Consider the following 19187-nt stretch of genomic DNA (forward strand, 5'->3'; position numbering starts at 1 on the left):
TCTCTCCCCCATCGGACCGCACCCCGGCCCCCCGCCGATCGCCCAGGACTCGCGGGAGTAGGTCGAACCCCGCGCAAGCACCCCGGCGGGGTTTGGTGTTAGACCGCGGCCCTTTGGGCCCCTCGGACTCCGCATGCCCAGAACTCCCCAGAGGGTCCAGACCCGCGATCCGCCCCCAGCCCTCACGGCGCGAGGCCAAGGGACCCAAGAGCAGGGGTGCTGGGCGTTGGGCGTGCAACCCCAATTTGCGCACCTGGAAACAAAAATTGTCCTTCCCTTTCCCCTCCTGGCAAGTGTCTGGAGCCCCAGAACTCGGAGGTTCCCCATAATAAAGACCCCGGCCATCCCTCCACCCACCCCCAAGGCCAAAGCGAAGGCTGGGAACGCTTTGGGGCATCCCAAGGGCACAAAGAAGCAGGCACGAGGATGTGGGGTCCTCCCCCAACACGGTCTCGGGGAAAGTGCGGGGTTGGGGAGCGAGTGACAAGTCCTCCAAGGCGAATGAGGGGGCGTCGAGCCCTTCCCGGGCGGGGCGGGAGCACGCGGGAGTCCACAAGGGTATCAGTGCGGGTCCTCGTCCGGGAAGGTCCGGCGCGGATGAGCCACCCCTCTTGCTTCCGCGGCGCCCCCGCGAGTCGCCGCAGCGGCGCTCCGCGCCCTGGTCAGGGGCGGGGTCTGCTCCACCTCGGGTAGGCCTTGGCCCTGCCCGGCCCCGGGACACGGGGACACGTCTTGGCCTCTTAGGTCATTACCCCCACCCCCCAACCGATTTCTTTACCTCGGTTGGAGGTGGTTATCTGCTCGGTCTGGGCTCCCACTCCGCGACACTTGGCTAGAGACCGGCCAGGGGCCTGAGCCAAGAGTCCAGGGAATTCCTAGCGAACTTTGGGGTTTCATACAATAGCTCAGGACACCAGGCGATGAGTTTTGAGGGACGAAGTTCAAGGCGTTGGATTCTTCTTTCACCCCTAAGACTGCACCTTTTTCCTAGGGAAACCGGGGGCGTTGTGAGCCACCACCCCCACACCTGTTGGGGTTTGCCCTTTAACTCCGGGCACATCGTGCCCACAGCCCTCAGAGCTGGGAGCGGAGTGCCCCGTCCCCGCATCCCGCCAGGCAGACGACCGGGACTCGGGTAGGGGGTTAGTCCGTGTGTGGCTGGAATTAACTCTCAGGGGCGGAAACGCACATGGGCGGCTTGGGACGGTGGGAGGTGCGGCTGCCCCCGTTCCCAACGTGGGACCGTTCCCAGGTGGGCGCCGGAGCCGGAGTTCGTCCCGGCACGCCCCGCAGCTTTGGAGCGCCCGGGTGGGCACCGCAGAGCCCAGGCGGAGCTACTGCGGCAGGCACGTGGACCTCCGGGCGCGCCCGAGGCGAGCAGGGTGGGGGAAGGGGAGCCCCCGCGCCGGGGGACCCCGTGGCCAGCATTCGGAAGCGTTTTCCAGAGCGACTTAAGGGCTTAACAATGGAAAACTCGCGGAGCTGGAGCCAGCTCCTTTCAAGTTGCCGCCAGGTATGCGGCTGCAGGTGACCCCACCTGGGTGCGCCAGCTCGGGTCCTGTGTGGGGTGGGCGGCTGCGGGAGGTCGAGGCCGGGGGAAGAGCTCCACTGGGCCTCGCCCCCCCCCCCCCCTCCCCAAAGCCCCACCGCGGGCCGGCGCGCAGCCGCAGTGCGTCCAGGGGTCGGCGCCGCGGCGGGCCGGTTCCTGAATGAACGCGCTCCCTTCCCCCGCCTGAATGAAGGTTCCCACAGCCAGGGACGGTGGCAAACGCGCCGGCCGCGGAATTCGCCCTCTCGGGGCCGAAGATCCACCGCGGCCGCCGTCTCCCCTGGGGGTGGTGAGCGAGGGGGCCAGGAAAGCGGGAAGGTGATTTCGGTTACTTTGGGATTTTCTTTCCAACCAACGTAGTGCCTTCCCGATTGGGCCGCTGGCCCTTTGTCTCCAAATAGTCACCGAGAAATAAACGCAGAGCACTTTAAATGAGCCCAGGACTCGCAGTTCCTGCTTCGTGGTGGGGTTTTTTTTAAAGGCAGTGCAAAATTAAACTGCAACAGAAAAGTTTTTTTTTTTTTTAAGTTGCTTTTCTCTTTGGGACACACACACACACACACACACACACACACACACACACATTAAAATAAAAACGCGCCCTCGGCTCTCCTAGAAGCGGCCGCCCTTAAGGGGCCGGAGCTGTCGGCCCCCTCTGCAGCCCCAGGGACGCGTTTCTGGGCTCCCCGGGGTGGGGGCTGGGCCGCTGGCGTTCCCCGCCAGGCCCCAAATTCCTGCGCCTCCCCCGCGGGTTCCTGGACGGCTCTTCACGCTCGCCGGCCGGGCTTGCACTTTTGCGCCCGTCCCTGAGCGGGGAAATCAACGAAGTTCCTAGTCGAGATCTGCCCGGTCCGCCTAGTAACAGCGCCGCGCCCCCATTGGCTCATGCTAATTCCAGTTTCCTCTGTCTTTCTCCCGGGTTAGGGGGAAGCTCCCTCCCGGACCCGGAGCCCGTTTAGCCGTAGTGGGCGAGCCTCTTTATGACCCGCGGCCCCTCGCCGTCGCCCGCCGCCCCGGGCCGGACCGGACCGAGGCGCTCGCGGGGCTCGGTCCCCTCGCCCCCCGGGGCAGAAGCGGCCCGGTGAGAGCGCGCAGCCCCATAAATCATCGGGGCAGCCGCCCGGTCGGGATTTTATGAATGAAAAAGCAGTCGGGCCGCCCTCGTGCGCGGGCTGCTGCTGCGAGGCACCGGCGTGCCCGGGGCCAAGGCGAGCGTGGGTGCCCGGGGAGGGGGACACGGCGGTGGGCGCTCCCCGCCCGGGCCACCCACCGCTTACGAGGCGTGAGCCGGGGGTAATTACCCTCCTGGACCCGGAATATTCGTAACCCTAATACCCGGCGGGGGAGGGGGAGCGGGAAGAATCAGCCCTGGAAGTGGGGGGGGGGTGTCCTGTCTTGCTGCGTGTGCCCTTGGCGAAGGGGAGGGGGCTTTTTCATCCGTATTTTTTGAGCCTTTACTGCTAAGAGGATACGACGGTTTGATGACGCTCCACTATGTCCAGAGGGAAGTAAATGAACAGTTTTCTTAAGTGGGGGCAGGTAGTGTAAAAACTTTTTTTAAAAGTTAAGACAGGGCAAAATGTCCTTTTATTTAAAAAAAAAAAAAAAAGCAACCGAAGAAGACTAAATCTTAAAAACTTTTTTAAGACCACTTTTCTGTGTTCTTTTGTATATCTCTTAGTTTAGCGATAACATTGGGTTCCCTCTGGTATAACCACAAATACGTATAGATTTTGTTTAAAACCAGATCAGTACACCCATTTCTTTAACTTGGAATCGTTCTCATTTTTGCCAGCCCCTGCCATCCCCCCACAGGCTCACGAATGCAGCCCGGGGCTGATTGTAAAAGGTGCAGAGGTGTCCACACCCCCCACCAAAACCGATTAGGAAGCTTCCGGTGGTCTTGTCACAGAGACGCGACTAATATTTCCAGCGATTTAATTTATTTTTAATTAAAAAATGAGGCAGGACAGAGACAACTTGTTTTCGCAGCCTTCCATCCAGGGTGTTTTTCTAGCTGTTAAATTGCCGGGACGGGGGTGGGGGGCTGGGGAGATTGGGGATCCCTAAAAGGATGTACTGGTCAAGGTAGGGAGCCAACTCGCAGATCCCCCAGGCGAGGAGGACAGGATGAAGGAAATGCTGGCCACCATCTTGGGCTGCTGCTGGAATTTTCGGGCATTTATTTTATTTATTTTATTTTTTGAGCGAGCTCATGCTAGGCTGAAATCCCTTTAGGGTTTAGGGATACCCCTTCGGGCATTTGCAACGAGCCCCCCCCTGGCGCGGGAATGAAGCCTCCACCAGGGTCGCGGACTCTGCTCCGCGTCCCTGAATGCTAAATGGTTCCTGAAATTTACACGTGTTAATGAAAATGAAAGAAGATGCAGACGCTGAGATTCCTTGGCCGCCTGTCCGCCCGTGGGTGCCCTCGTGGCGTTTTCGGAAATGCGCCCATTCTCCCGGCTCGTGTATAGGGTGTCGCCGGGCCCCAGAGTCCCCCCCCCCCCATGCGCTCTCCCCTGGCTGCGTGTGGCCCGCCCCCCCCCCGTTGTCCCCCCTGCAAAGCCACCTCCACCCACTCCCCAAATCCCAGGGGACCCACACGGGGAGGGCAGACACCCTTGCACCCCTCTTCCCCGGCGGGGAGAAAGGCAGCCTCGGGCGATTTGCATTTCTATGAAAACCAGGCTTCGGGGGCAACTCCGCCGCGGGGCAGGCGCGGCGCCTCCGGGATGGCTTTTGGGCTCTGCCCCTCTCCGCTCCCCGGCGCTCGGAGCCCGCGCCCCCTCCCCCTGCGCCCGCCCCCCCTCCCCCCCGCCCGCTCCCATTCTCTGCCCGGCTTTGATCTCTGCTTAACAACAGTAACGTCACACGGACTACAGGGGAGTTTTGTTGGAAGTTGCAAAGTCCTGGAGCCTCCAGAGGGCTGTCGGCGCAGTAGCAGCGAGCAGCAGCGTCCGCGCGCTCCGGCGAGGGGCAGACGAGCTCGAGGGAGCGCGGGACAGCGGGAGCTAAAGCCGAGCGCGGACCGACCCGGGACCCACCGCCGTCCCCAGGCCGCCCAGCAGAGCCCCAGCCATGGCACACCAACTCTTATGCTGCGAGGTGGAGACCATCCGCCGGGCGTACCCCGATGCCAACCTCCTCAACGACCGGGTGCTGCGGGCCATGCTCAAGGCGGAGGAGACCTGCGCGCCCTCGGTGTCCTACTTCAAGTGTGTGCAGAAGGAGATCCTGCCGTCCATGCGGAAGATCGTGGCCACCTGGATGCTGGAGGTGCGGGGCTTCGGGCCGCTTTCTTAGGACCTTTCCTGCAACTTGTTGCCCAAACCCACATTTCTTTGCCCACGTCTCCCTCCCTTCTCTCCCACCTCAACTTTGAAGTTTGCCGGGGTGTTGCTAGGAACCGCATTTTCACAATATATAGATATTGTGGGTATTTTTTGAACGGGGAGGAGGTGGGGGTGGGGTCGATTGAGATTCCCTATCCTGGCGGGGGGGTGGGGGGGGAGCGGTCGGGGAGGGGTCCCCTTCGGGGAAAGCCAATGCCAGGGGCACCCCAGTTGGCTCGAGGGTGCGGGCCGGCGGCCTGGGCGCCCTTTGTGGCCCCTGCCTGCGCCCGAGCCCCCTCGCCTCCTCTCTGCCTGCACGGCCGCGAGCCGCCTGCTCCAGGGGGAGGGGGCATAGATTTGATTTTTAAATTAATATCCACGGACACGTATGCAAGGGCCGCTCGTGCCAGTATTATGCGCCATCTTTGTTCTTTTATTGCAAAGCAAAAGTGTTTATTAATAATTGGGGGCAGGGTGGGGGCGGGGAGCGGCCGGCGAGGCGCTGGGGCCGCCGCGAGGGGCCGCGCGGCCGCCGGGAACCGGAGGGAGGGGCGCGGGGACGGAGCGCGGGCAGCTTGGGGGGGACCCCGCTCGGGAAGAGGGGCCCCTTTGTTCAAGCTGCGAGTCCCGGGGCGCCCCGAACGGCCAGCCTGGGCCGGAGAGCACGCCGAGCTGCAAGGTCGCGTGGCCCCCAAGACGCTGGGGATTGACCCCGGTCTGCAGGGGTCTCGGCTTGGGGGACCTGCCTGGAGCAAGCCGGCGGCCCGGGGCACATTTTCAGGTCTCCGGTGGGCGCCCGGGGGACCCGCAGATATTTTAAAATAATTTTTGAAAGTGCGGCGTGGTGCCCTTGCGAGAGGGAAACGGCGCCCGCGCCCAGGGGGAAGGGGGGGCCACCGAGTTTGAATTCCTGGGGCTCTCCCCGGAGTCTGCAACGAGCTCTAGACCCCCGGCCTGGGTAAAGGGCCGCCCGAGGGTCATTTTCAGGGGTTTTTTATGTACTCAGTTATTTTTTTAATATTTTTAAATATTTTTTGAAAAGATGACGTCTGGGGAAATGCGGCGCGGCGGCCTGGGACGCCACCTTTGTGTCTCGCAGGCGCTGTGAGCGCGGCGCCCGGCCCCGCGGCCCGCCCCGCGGCCCCGCACCCCGTTTGGAGCGAGCCCCGGCCCGGCGGTCCCCGGAGCACCCACGCGGGCCGGGGTCCCCGGGGCCGGCGGCCCGCGCGCGGCGCACGCCGCCAGCCGTGCCCACACCCGCCCCCACCGTGCCAGCCTCGCTGGGACTTTCCCTTTCAGTTTCGGGGAGGGTGGGCACTGGGGACACGCCGGGGAGGGGGCGCGGCAGCCGCCGCTTCTGCCGCCCCCTGCCCCGACCCGCCGCGCGCTCGGGACGACCCGTAGCCCCAGCGCGAGCCCGGTGGGGGGGGAGGGGAGGGGGTGACCGCGGGGTCTCCGCGGAGGGGGCCCGGCGGCGGCGGTCACGGCCCCCGTGCCCCGGCAGGTCTGTGAGGAGCAGAAGTGCGAGGAAGAGGTCTTCCCGCTGGCCATGAACTACCTGGACCGCTTCCTGTCGCTGGAGCCCGTGAAAAAGAGCCGCCTGCAGCTGCTGGGGGCCACCTGCATGTTCGTGGCCTCCAAGATGAAGGAGACCATTCCCCTGACGGCCGAGAAGCTGTGCATCTACACTGACAACTCCATCCGGCCCGACGAGCTGCTGGTAACCTGGGACCCCCCACCGCCCACCGACGCCCCAGGACCCCCAGGACCCCGGGGGTGGGGGAGGTGCAGAGGGCAGGAGGCCCCGCGGGCCGCCGACACTCCCTATGCCCCATGGGCGGGCGACCGCTCGGTGGGGCCCCCCTCGAGGAGCGGGCGGGACCCCCGCCGCCCCCCAGCTGCGGCGCCCCACCGCTCGCGGTCGCTCGGACTCCCACTCGTCTGCGCCCCTAGCGCGGCCGAAAAGTGGGCGGCGCGCGCCCTCTAGCGGCGACGACGCTGGCGGCCCGCGCTGGCTACCAGGTCTTGCGTTCCAGGTGGGGGTCATTTTTTGGCCCGACCTGGGAACAGTGGGCCTTTTTTTCCACGCCACTTTCTCTTTGGGGACCTCTTTGGGGATGGCCTGCTCTCCCCCACCTCCTGGGCCCCCAGCATCCCTTATCCCTTCTCTCCTGGGCCGTGCCCCACGGAGGGGAGGGGCAGGGGCTGCCCCTGCACCTCTCTTTACCCTGGGTCACCCCACGTTCACAGCAAATGGAGCTGGTCCTGGTGAACAAGCTCAAGTGGAACCTGGCCGCGATGACCCCGCACGATTTCATCGAGCACTTCCTCTCCAAAATGCCCGTGGCCGAGGAGAACAAACAGATCATCCGGAAGCACGCGCAGACCTTCGTCGCCCTCTGTGCCACAGGTAGGGCAGCTGGGTCCTGCTGGCCCTGGTCTCCCGGGGTGCCTCTCACAGGGGCTCCTCTTCCTTCCTCGGGCTGTGCGCTGGGGCTAGATGGGCTGGGGGGGTGGTGCCCCCCTGGGGTCGGGCAGCGGAGGCTGGCCACGGCCACCACGCAGCGCCTCGGGGATGGGTGTGGGTGGGTGGCCAGGCCGCGGCCACTCCATGCTGAGAGAGGTTGACCTCGGCTGCCCAGCCTGCCTCCCCACTCCCGTCCTCCCGCCCCCCCCCAACACACACACACACCAGTCCTTCCCCATGTCCTCAAGGGGCCCCCTTCTGGCCTCTCCCGGGCTGGGCCACCTGCCAGGGGCGCCTACAGGGGTGGGGAGTGCCGGCCCGCGGTGCCTGCACCACGTGCTCTGGGCGGCCAGCAGCAGCCCTCGTGCGGGGGCGGCCAGCAGCACAACTTGGCCGCCAGAGGCCCCGCCAGGGGTGCCTCGGGCCGGCTGGGCTCAGCTGAGCCCTGGGAGGGGCTTCAGATCGGCCCGGGCTTGGGCCGCCACGGTTGGCAGCAGGGGGCCAGTCTTCTCCCCTGCTGGCAGGGCTCTGGATGGTCCCTGGAGGCCCCTGCCTGACACTGCCCTGGCCCGGGCCCTGGGACAGCCAGCCTTTCAGAAGTCAGGGCAGGCAGACGCGTGCCCGGTGTGGCCTTGTCTCCCCCGGGCCCTGACCTTGACGCCGACCCCTTTCTTTCTCCCTCTGATCACGTGGACTGGGCCCAGCAGACCTGGAGAACCCTGCCTGGGGACCCACGTCCTCATCCCAGCCAGCTCCACACTGGGCCACCTCCGCCCCGGGTCAGGCCTCAGACATCGTGTGGGGCTCCCCCAGTCTGTGGGCCACGCAACATCAAAGGGGGGGGAGGTTGGCCTCTTTCACTCCCTGCCCGGGAGCGGTAGAGCCCCTGTTCCGACATCTCCCGGCACCCTCCCGCTGTCCGGGTGCTCTGGTGGCTGGGATTTCCGGGTCAGGCGAGAGTCTGCCGGCTTCTCCACCCTGCTCGTCCTCCTAGAGCACAAGGCACGAACCCCTCCGCTGAGCCCTTCCAAGCAAGGGGAGTGGGGGGGCACACCGTGGGCCCTGACGGATCTGCGGGGTGGTGGCTCCAGCCCTCTGGCAGGGGTAGGGAGCCTCCCGCGGGCCGTCCCCTCCGCCTCCGGGGGCCAGCCCCTCAAGCAGGCAGGGAGGCGTTCTCTGGCTGGGGCGCCTCAGAAGAGAGAGGCCTCCGGAGACTTCCAGGCAGCCTTTTAAGGAGCTGAAAGTGGTTCAGAGAAATGGCAAAGTTTCCTGGAGATCATGCAAGGAACGGTTCTTGTACACCCTCCCCCCCCAGGATGGCTGGGGCAGCCTGGAGTTTCCCCTCTCCCAGAACCCCGCGGAAGTGGGGTGTGGAGCCCTCGTGGGGCGCTGGCAGTGAGGCGAGCGAGCCTGGTGCGGAGGCTGTAAACGCGCTTTGGTGCTGGCTGTCCAGCTGCCGCGGGCCGCCGTGCATAAGCACGCGGGGCCTCTGAGACCGTGCCCAGCAAGCACCACCACCCCCCGCCCCCAACCTGGGGCCTGCAGGGTGCATCCCAGGCCCCGGTGCCTGGGGTCCACCTGGAGGGAAGGTGCAGTGATGGCTGGCTGGCTGCGACAGCTTTTCACATGCATTACCTCCAGGGTGGGCCCCCCCCCGCCCCCACCGCGGGAGACAGGAGGCCGGGGGAGGAGAGGGCACCTGCCCATCCACGTCCCTCCTTGGAAAGATTCTCGGTCCAAATCCTCACCTGCACGGTTGCGACATAGCCGAGGCGCAGCCGGGCCCTTGGTCACGAGGGGACCACTCTCTCTGGAGTAACGCGATGGCAGCTCAGAAACAGAAACAGACCGGCGTGAGGGGGACGTGTAAGCAAAGGCCCCCAAAGATGTTTTTGTCCGCCACGGGGCCAGGGTCCCGCTGAACGGTGTCGTGGGGGGGGGGGGGTCTCTGCTCTCCGTGCTGTGTGTGCCTGTAAACTGGGCCTCCCGCATATCTGCAGATGTGCACGTATCCCCCGCACCGCGGTGGGTTTTCTGTTAACGTATATGCCTGCGTGTGCACTGGAGCCTTCTGGAGAATCGCAGTGGGCTGGGTAAAGAAACTACAGGTGCTGTTGGAAGCAGACAGAAAAATCGAGTCTAACGGATGGGTCTGAGCAAGGGTCAGCAAACCCGCACAGCCCCAGCGGCTACTCTGGCAGTGGCCCCAGGCTCTTTGCACTGGGCGCCGAGTCGAAGTGTTGGACGATATAGTCAGGTTGTTCCTTACCTACGTACGTAAGCCCTGCGCCGTGCGCACATGCACACACACACACACACATACATATTCCTTATCTACACACATAAGCCCCACACCGCAAAGGCGCACATACGCTTCAGTGGGGACATGGGCTTCAGGAGCGAGCCCTCCCCCTGTTACACCATCCGTCTTGGACGGGAGTCTCGAGCTCCAACCAAATTGTTGCTGGGACTGCAGCAACTTTTTTTTAATGTTTATTTTTGAGAGCATGCATGTGAGCAGGGGAGGGGGAGACAGCGGGGGGGACAGGGGATCCCAAGCAGGCTCCACTGCTGACAGCAGAAAGCCCGATGCAGGGCTCGAACTTGGGAACTGGGAGATCACGACCTGAGCCGAAGTCGATGCTTAACCGACTGATCCACCCAGGTGCCCCTGCAGCCCTGATGTCCCTCAATGACAAGCTTTTCATTCATGGCTCTCCACTCACAGACTGGGTGGAAATGCTCCCATTTATTTAATATGTTTTTTTCTTTAAAACTTTTTTTTAACATTTATTTGTTTTTGAGACACAGAGAGAGAGACAGCATGAGCAGGGGAGGGGCAGAGAGAGAGGGAGACGCAGAAGCTGAAGCAGGCTTCAGGCTTCGAGCTGTTGGCACAGAGCCTGACGTGGGGCTCACAAATTCACAAACTCACAAATTGCAAGATCATGACCTAGGCCAAAGTCGGACGCTTAACCGACTGAGCCATCCAGGCGCCCTGGAAATGCTCCCATTTAAAGAGGGAAAGAGGGGGGCGGGCCTGGTTAGGTATTTCTTTTTCAAGTTTCCACGGTGCCCGGCAGCGGGCTCTGTTCCCCCTCCAGGGTGGCTCCTTTCTTCCCCAGCCTGCTTTGCTGGCAACGGTACAGCCTGATGTCTCCTCCCAGGATGCAGCCTCAGCTAGGCTGCTGGGGACAAGCACCCTGGCCCACTAGGTCCCCTCCTCTCACGCTCCGCTCACCCAGCCCGGTCCTGTGCCCTATGCGTGTAAGATGAGGCAAAGGGGCTGAGCCCCCGATCGAGATTCGGAACTCGGTGGCCTCCCCCACCAAGAATTCCTGGCTCTGTGTCACAGAACGGCAGCCCACGGGGCACCACGTGGCTGCTTAAACATCCTTCCTGCTTTCCCACCTTTCTGTAACAAGTGTGGCGAGTGCTGGCCTCACCCTCGGAGCAAAGGCAGGGGTTCCGCCCTCGCCGAGCTGTGCCTGGGGCAGAGGGGACGGCATGCTGGCGACTGGCGACTGGCGGGTGGAGTAATGAGGTAACGCCACGTCCCAGGAGGGGGACAAACAGAGGATAAGCATCCAAGGCCACCACTGCAGGACCCCTGCGCATGCCCAGAGGGCTGCCCTGGGGAAGGTGAGACAGGTGCACCCCTCCCGAGAGTACAGGCCGGGTCCCTGGAGGCCTGGCGGGCCGTCTCCAGTCCCTGTGGCCCCGCAGCATGCCTTCTCCCTTGTAGGTTTGTCACCTTTTAGAATGTGAATAAGCAACACGTTCCCAGGGCTCCAGCAGAGCGACGCCCCTCCCCGCAGGCCTTTGCGTTCTCTGCCGGTGTCCCAGCTCCAGCTGGGTGCCACGCAGGCCCGGCTTGTGCTCTCCCGGCCTCCGCACCCTGACGCAGGGCTGGTGGGACCACGGGGTCCCGGGGAGGCCCCCCCGCCCCGCCGCCGCCCGCTCACAGCCCCTCGCCTCTCTCCCTTTCTTCTGCAGACGTGAAGTTCATTTCCAACCCGCCTTCCATGGTGGCAGCGGGGAGCGTGCTGGCCGCGGTGCAAGGCCTGCCCCTGGGGAGCTCCAACAGCTTCCTGTCCTATCCGCGCCTCACCCGGTTCCTCTCCAAAGTGATCAAGTGTGACGCGGTAAGCGATCGGTGGCGCCGCTCCTACGCTGGCTTGGCTGGCCTGCCCAGCAACCGGCTACTAGAAGCTTCTAGTACCCGGGGGTCCAAAGCCAGTTCCTTGATGGGAAATGCCATGGCTCGTGCCAAGGCCCCCAAACGTGATGGGGGAGGGCGGGGGGGTGCCCCGTGTTCAGACGCAAGGGACCTGGTCATACAGAGCCCTGGCCCCAGGCTGCCCGGGCGCCGGCCTCACCCCACCCGCCCGGGGCTCCTTTGGAAGGAGAAGCATCTCGCAGTACTTGCTGGCAGGCCAGGAGGGTCCTCAGGTTTCCCAGGAGCAGGCAGGAGCCATAAACCCCTCCCGGTGAGCCGTCCAGGGAGCGGGGCCACAAGGCAGGCCCGTCAGTGATCCGTGCCCTAATGGCATGTGGAGCTGTGGCCCCGTCCAGCTTTGTCTGCGCAACAATGCGGATGGCTCGTAAATGGAGGCTTTAAAAGGGCTCCTGTGAGGTCTCCAGACGCAACAAAGGCCCGTGGAGACAACCTTGTGTTTTACGGCCCTTTCTGAGTGCCTGCTGCTATTACAGCCCGAGCCGGAGTCCGTGGTGTCCTTCCTGCTTACAAATGCCATTGTTTTATTCCCGGTTCCGTTTTTGTCTTAAAAGAAAGAGTGAGAATAACAATTACAAGGGTTTGTGGCCTTTACCAGATTAGACCAGCGAGGATGACAGGTCAGCCCTCGGCCCTGCTGGGCCTGCCTTATGGGAGCCAGTGACCGCCCTGACCCCGGTCCGGGTCTGGCTCGGACGCGGGCTGCCTTCTGGCGGCCCACCCTCGAGTGCCTGGAGGCTCCGTCGTGGGCCCTAGCGGCTGCCACCTCCCCGCATGATTCGGGGAAGAAAAGCCGGGCTGCGGGGCAGAAGCTTGCCCGTCCGCTGCCCAGCACTGCCGGCTGCCTGGAGGAGGCGGCATGCTTGCTCATCTCCCTGTTGGGAGCAGGCGGCTCCCGGAGGCAGTGGGGGGTTGGGGGGGGAGCTCCCTCAGTCTCAGTGCTTCCTGGGCCCCCCAGAGGGATGGGGTGTCCTGGAAAGATGACCCTTGCCTCTCCCCTTCAGAGAGAGACCCCACAGACGGTGCTGGGCACAGACAGTTGTAGGAAATCACTGCACGACCCCTTATTTGCATAGAGATCGTGTCAGTTAGATCTGAAACAAGATCTCAGCTGAGGACGGGGGAGAAATCGGTTGAGGCTGCAATTCGCTAGTCTGGTCACCCGGCGACAAACATCCGGAAAACACTGGGTGGCGGGCGGGGCCCTGCGTATTCCTGGGGCACGAGCCGCGTCTGCCCTTGCTCCGAGCTGGCTCCCGGCTGCCAGAGGCGGCTCTTCTGGGCCGAGGCTGCTGGCTGCGAGGAGGAAACAAGTCCCTCCCTGCACCCCTCTGCCCTGAGTCCAACACCAGGCCTCTCGCGCCTCAGTGTCCTCATCCGTAAAACTGGCTTTTTGCACCTACACCGCTTTCCTCACCAGCCACAACAAATACTGAACCGGTGGTGTAGGAGAGCCCTCCACGCGGAAGCGTATGGCTCTGTAAACGTGGCAGGTCCCCCAGGGTTCACTCGGAAGCTTTGCTGGCCTGGATCCCCTTCTCTGGGGCACTGGACACCCGTTTCGCAGCCCCCTCCCCAGGTGGGCCCGCGGTTCACCTGTTCCTCTGGGGAAAGGCTCGGATCTGTCTTCCGGGCTGGACCAGAGAGACTACCTGGTTCTAGAAAAGAAGCCCCAGCGTGGCATCCCGGGGTTGGGACAAAGCCTGACACCTGCACTTTCGAGCTGCGGGGAGACTGGCCACCATGAGACCACGAGAAGCCCTGGACTCCCCAAGATCACTTCTTGGGCATCGAGAACTCGGGGTGATTGCTGGCAGAGGAGGGCCGCGGGATTGCGGGGGTGCACGCTGGGCCAGGCCAGCGTGTCTCCCAGGGTGCAGGCCAAGCGGGTGAGGACAGAGGGGGATAGAGGGTCCGAGTCCCCCCGGGGCCACCCAACGCTCATTCTCAGTCATGCACGGCCTAACGCTTTTGACAGCCATTCATGTCGGAAGGCTGGGTTCACCGCAGGGGCTGACACGGCAGAGGTTAAGTCCCAAAAGCAGGGCTCAGAGGGCCTCTCTGTCCTGGGTCAAATAGCGCTGAGTTCGGGCTGGTGGGAACAGGGAGCCAGGATGAGAGCCTGGCAGAGGGATTCCAGCGGGGGGCCAGGGTCCTGTGGTGGAGAGGGGGGGCTCGGGACAGGCCAGGGAGGCACCGGGTGGGCACGGGAGACAGCCGGCAGCCCTGTGGCCTCCGGGGCCTTCGGACCCGAGTGGGGTCTCCGTAGCCCAGGGAGCACGGGGGCTCCTCAGGCCGGGGCAGCCGGGGGCCAAGCAGAGCCCATGCCCGTGGGTCCTGGGGTTCGGGCAGTGGCCCCACCCGACTGCGGGGAGGCAGTGCTTTAGATTAGCCTCACTTTCGCAAGGTGGTCCAGGTCTTGGCGTTTGCAGGAGGGCCTTGACCACAGGCCCCCTTCTGAGCACCCCCTGTCTCCCTGTCTCCCGTCTGGCCAGGACTGTCTCCGGGCGTGCCAGGAGCAGATCGAGGCCCTGCTGGAGTCCAGCCTGCGCCAGGCCCAGCAGCAGAGCCTAGACCCCAAGGCGGCGGAGGAGGAGGAGGAGGAGGAGGAGGCCGACCTGGCCTGCACACCCACCGACGTTCGAGACGTGAACATTTGAGGGCGCGCGTGCGTGGCGCGGGAGGGGCCGGCCCCGGGTGCTCCCCGGACAGGACCGCTCCTCGCCAGGACCGGTCACGACCAGAAGGGAAAGCTTCCTTCTCCTTTACTGTCGGTTTTTTTCCTTTGCTCTTTCTCCCTTCCGTCTCTGACATAAGCAAAAGACAAAAAAAGTATCCGAGAAGCTGTCTTTAAAAAAAAAAAAAAAAAAAAGAAAAGAAAAGAAAAAAAAAGGAGAGAAAAAAAATAGTATTTGCATAACCCTGAGCTGGGGGGAGGGGGTGGGGGGAGGCTGTGCTACAAAAATAGAGAACCTTATACCCCATAATCAACTAGGTCGTATGCGAACGTGTTTGTGTCTCTGTGTCGTAAGGATAGGCATTAACACAAGGAACAAGTCTGCAGGGGAGGATTAGATTTGATTCTTTCTGTGTTTCAAACAAAACGACGGCAAAAAAAAAAAAAAAAAAAAAAAAGCATGAAAACACGGTAAAAACGAGAGAAAAGCCAAGAAACCATTTCTGAAGCGGAAGAGGGTCGTAGGTAGCAAACGTGTTCGTGTGCTGTTCTGAAGGAGCACAGCTTTAAGGCGGTTCTAGGCGTCCCACAACTCGCTTGCTTGGGCATGTAGTCACTTTATGAGTAAGTCATTTGTGCGCGTTCATTTTATCCCGTAGGTAGGCGCGTAACCTCCTCACCTGTCAGTGGCTGGCGTAACCTCGGTTAGCGTAGCGTAGGGCTCAGCACGGCCGCGTGCTGACCCTCCCTCCGCCTGTGGCCCGACCCGGGGCGGGTGGCCGGGCACCGGCCGGCGTGGCGGCCACAGAAATCCAGCTCCGACTCCTGGCCTGCGCTACTGTAAAAGAGAACCCGCCACCGCGACGTAATATATTCTATTTTTATAATCTTCATATTTTTGTAGTGGCCTGTTTAGGAGATGCCGGTTTCTCACCCCACAGACCCACAGCCTGCTCACATCCAGGTGAAATCCACGGCTCCTTCCCGCCCCCCCCCTTCTCAATATTCTAGAACGATTTTCCCTCTTCAATATTCTAGAACCATTTCTCCTCTTTAATGTGCTAGAACTCTTTTTCCTGTTTGAGGTTCTAGAACCATTTTCCCTCTCCAGTGCTCTAGAACCATTTTTTCCTTCTCGATATTCTAGAACCATTCCATTTCAAAGCACTTTCAACGAATCTCTCTGTTTATGTTGTGTGTGGAGGGGGGGGGGCAGTTTCTTAATGGAATGGTTTGGGAATATTCACGTACTTGGGTGCAGACGGGATTGCGAGGCAAGTGCATGTCACTGTGGAGTTAGCGAGAGGGGGTGTTCTCGAAGGCGAGCTTCCAGTCAAGAAGTGCATTCTTATGTTGCCAGGATGATGCGTTTCTTTCTCTGTAGGGTAGTGTAAGTTTAGGAATCCTATGGTGCCAACTGGTGTTTGAGAGTAGGGGCCTTTAAAGGTTTACCTCGAGAAGGTGTAGTTTAAGGGTTAGGGAGGTTTTGAAACACTAAAATATATAATTTATAGTTAAGGCTAAAAAGAATATTTATTGCAGAGGATGTTCGTAAGGCCAGTATGATTTATAAAGTAATGTAATCTCCCCTTGATTTAAACACACACACACACACACACACACACACACACACAACTTTCTGCCTTTGGTGTTATGGGTTTCACACAGTGTATAACCGTTAGGTCCTTTTTTATAGGAGAGAGAACAAAAGTCCTGAGAAAAAAAACACAGCACGGATTGTGCCGTTTGGTTCCCAGGGCGGGAACCCGATCCGAGAGGCATCAGTTAGGTGGAAAATTAGGGTACTCGAAACCAGTTCAGCCCCCCCCCCCATTCTTGTCCCCTTGTCCCCTCCTTTTAAGAAAGGTTAGCAACCCGTAGACAATTTGCACATCTTGGCTGTGTACCTTTTTTGTAACGACTGCGTAGGGAGTGTCGGGAGGTAGCGAGAGCACAGGGCTGGTGCTTGGCGAGGGCGCGAGGTGCGTGTGCGCAGAGGGCTGAGGGCGGGACCACGCGACGGGCAGGCTGCCGCTCCGCTTCCTGATTCGCTGCTACCGATGACTTCCCAGCACCTGGTTTGGAAACAGACTCACGTTGCTTTTCTGTGTCTCTTTCACATTGTTTTGCTGCTATTGGAGGATCAGTTTGTTTTGTTTTGTTTTACGATGTCATATACTGCCATGTTCTAGTTTTAATTTTCTCATAGAAAAATGTATTAAGGATGCCTTTTTTTTTTTGTAGATTTTTTTTTTTTATGTGATCAATTTTGACTTAATGTGATTACTGCTCTATTCCAAAAAGGTTCCTGTTTCACGATACCTCATGCTTCTCTTAGCCATGTGTAGACCAGGCGGTCAGGCCCCGTCTGGCCCGCGGCCTCCTGCTTCGGCGAACAGACACGCGGATGGGATCCCCAAACGGGCCCGGCGGGATGGGCTCCGGGCCGAGTTCGTGCGCGCAGCCCGGCATCCCCGAGGCCCGGGTCACGTCCGCCTCCTCCTCCCTGCGCCTGTGATGCTGGGCTGTCCTCCTGACCTGGGACGTACCACCACTGTGGTTTTTACAGCCGTGTCGTTCTTTGCGTGTAGCTATGAAAGTTGCATTATTATAATTATTGTGACGAGTGTGTCCTAACGTGCCGCGTGGTGCTGTGCTGCGGGGCTCCGTCATTCTGGACGCTCAGAGCGGCCTCGGGACCGGGTTACAGCTCCGGCCGTGTGGCATCTGTCATTCTGTACCCGCGTTTTCTGTGTGTTGCTCTCTTCAGTACAGCGTGATGCTAATGTCAAAGGACTCCAAGCCTCAGTGAGGCCAGCTAACAGTGCCGTGTTCCCGTGTCGCCTGGCACGCTGCTCGACTCCAAGGATTTGCACCATCTGCGGCCCCTGCCCCAGCGGGGTCAGCCTGTGTGCTCCCAGGCCATTGGCAGGCCCCGAACCCGCCCCGCCCCGCCCCTGCAGGAGCACTGCCTCCGCTTACCTCAACCCTTCTGGCTGCGGCATCTCTGTGTCTGAACCAAACGGGGCCCTTGAGGGACGGTCTGTCCTGGTGGGGGGGGGGGTGTGAACGTCGTGTGTGCTCAAAGGCCGTGGCCGGTCCGGGGAGCACAGCGGAGTCTGTCCTGTGACCAGCAAGTCTGTGAGGGTCTCTTGGCGGGTGGGCAGCTGTGGTCTGTATTTTGGTTGCACCCTGCGGCGTTTCCCAGCACAGGCATGTAACCGGCACGTTGCCAGCAGAAAACAAAAGACAAACGTGAGAAGTCTAGAAATAAAATTGGTAAAACCCCAGTGCCGTGTCTGTCTGTTTCCTGGGGTGGGCAGGGAGCCAGGGCCGGGGGGGGCCCGGTGCTGACGAACAGGTGCCCAAGCGGCCGGTTCCCGGACTGGGCGCGGGGGTTCGCACCTTGGAGCCGTCCACATCTGGGGCCAGGTCCTCCTCTGTCGTGGGGGTGGGGGCCGCCCTGTGCGCTGTGCGGTATTTAGCCGTGTCCCTGGCCTCTTCCCAACAGATGGCGGGACAGTCCCCAGGTGTCACAGCCAGAACCCAACATTGCCAGAGGTCCCCCGGTGACCCAGAGGGAGTAAGTGATGCTCTCGGCTGGGAGGAAGGAAGTCCAGACGGGGGCATGCGGTGGGAGGGGCCGCTGGGACCCCAGGGTGGAGCCCTGGAGAGCGGCTGGTCAGTGTCTTTGCAGGCAGCTCGGGACTGGTTCCCGGCCCACGCTCCGCCAGCCCCCTCCCAGGCTATCTGCAGATAGGAAAATAAACAAGCCGGCATTCACTAACCCTCCTCTGGCGCAAACCGGTGTTTGCTTTTGGTGAATCACGGTCCTGAGGCGCCCCCAGCTCAGGGAGAAGAGCACAGCGCGCGTGTTTGGGCCGCAGGCCGGTGGCCTTTCACACGGACCTAGTGACCTGGGAGGCCCAGCGGACACCTGTGACGTCCGCCTTGGCTTCGGACGCACGTGGCCGGCCTCGTTTCCAGCCCAGGTGGAGGCGGGGAGCAGACTGGGGAGGCGTCAGCGGGCCTTGGGCCCCCGCCATGGGGCCCGGGTCTCTTCTCAGAGTCTGGGGTCCCCAACGTGTCACCCACCCCGGGGCGGTCGGGTGCGTGACCGCTCAGGAGGGAAGCTGGTTCACGTGCCAAGGATAGCGCTCCTTATCAGATCAGTTCGCCGTGGCCTTTATGAGGCTCCTGCTGTATACCAGCCCCGCCCCTGAGGGTGCCCCTCACCCCAGCGGGGAGCCTCCAGATCCGCTAGTTGGTGCTCCAGGCACTGGAGCAGCCGGGAACAGGCGGGGGGTGGCGGGACCAGGGTGACTGCGCTCCCCACGGCGGCCCCAGGCCTGACGGCGGACATACAGCCCATGCCACACGCACTCCGGGAGGGGGTCAGAGCCGGGGCGGTGCCCTGCAAGTGTCCGGATGTGCCCCATCATAGGCGCCCAGCCCCGGGGACCAGCCAGGTGTGTCCTGAGGAGCGGTTTCGGGGGGCAGGGGTAACAACCTCACGGCATCAGGTTCCAGCAGAAATCCAGCAAGTGGGGGAGGGGAGCCCAAGCCCCTGTGCAGGGCAGGGGCAGCAGGTGGAGGGGTCTGCCACCTCCCCCACCCTGCCTCTGGTCTCTGAAGACCCTGAGAAAGGACTCTGTAGGCCTTCCCTGCCAAAGTGCCCGTGGCTCCTCGGGGAGGAGGGTGGGGGGACAGTGAGGGCCTGTCCCCTGCCTGTATCCCAGGTAGAAGCTGGCCTTCGAGGGCCTCTGAGACGAAGGCTCCGTGCTGCCCCCTCTCCCCAGCCAGAAAGACCCTCCTCGCTGGGCCCACTGCCTCCTGACCACCTGGGCCCAGACCTTCGGGGGCTTCTAGCTCCTTCCAGCTTGGTCCAAGGGCCCGAGCCCCGAGCCACCTCTCCTCCTTCA

The 19187-nt window shown here is 62.1% G+C and overlaps 2 protein-coding genes across 2 annotated transcripts; both read left to right on the top strand.

Moving 5' to 3' along the window:
• The first annotated feature begins 2538 nt into the window (after positions 1-2538).
• CCND1 (cyclin D1) lies at positions 2539-17555 on the top strand. Its single transcript, XM_043581961.1, has 5 exons — positions 2539-4828; positions 6389-6604; positions 7135-7294; positions 11348-11496; positions 14084-17555. Exons 1-5 carry the CDS (start codon positions 4631-4633, stop codon positions 14246-14248), a joined length of 888 nt encoding a protein of 295 aa, XP_043437896.1. The 5' UTR covers positions 2539-4630; the 3' UTR covers positions 14249-17555.
• LOC122484100 lies at positions 7572-14788 on the top strand. Its single transcript, XM_043581960.1, has 2 exons — positions 7572-9239; positions 14775-14788. The coding sequence occupies exon 1, from the start codon at positions 7589-7591 to the stop codon at positions 8582-8584; it is 996 nt and encodes a 331-aa protein (XP_043437895.1). The 5' UTR covers positions 7572-7588; the 3' UTR covers positions 8585-9239; positions 14775-14788.
• Positions 17556-19187: the final 1632 nt, after the last annotated feature.

Source organism: Prionailurus bengalensis, chromosome D1, assembly GCF_016509475.1.
Source record: "Prionailurus bengalensis isolate Pbe53 chromosome D1, Fcat_Pben_1.1_paternal_pri, whole genome shotgun sequence".
In the NCBI taxonomy this organism is placed as follows: domain Eukaryota; kingdom Metazoa; phylum Chordata; class Mammalia; order Carnivora; family Felidae; genus Prionailurus; species Prionailurus bengalensis.

What these genes read in the sequence shown, in the direction of transcription:
- LOC122484100 (XM_043581960.1), top strand. Translation starts at nt 7,589, where the DNA reads ATGTCCTCAAGGGGCCCCCTTCTGGCCTCTCCCGGGCTGGGCCACCTG.
- CCND1 (XM_043581961.1), top strand. Translation starts at nt 4,631, where the DNA reads ATGGCACACCAACTCTTATGCTGCGAGGTGGAGACCATCCGCCGGGCG. An exon ending in TCCGGCCCGACGAGCTGCTG is followed by an intron (nt 6,605 to 7,134) that starts GTAACCTGGGAC and finishes CCACGTTCACAG; the next exon opens with CAAATGGAGCTGGTCCTGGT. An exon ending in CGTCGCCCTCTGTGCCACAG is followed by an intron (nt 7,295 to 11,347) that starts GTAGGGCAGCTG and finishes TTTCTTCTGCAG; the next exon opens with ACGTGAAGTTCATTTCCAAC.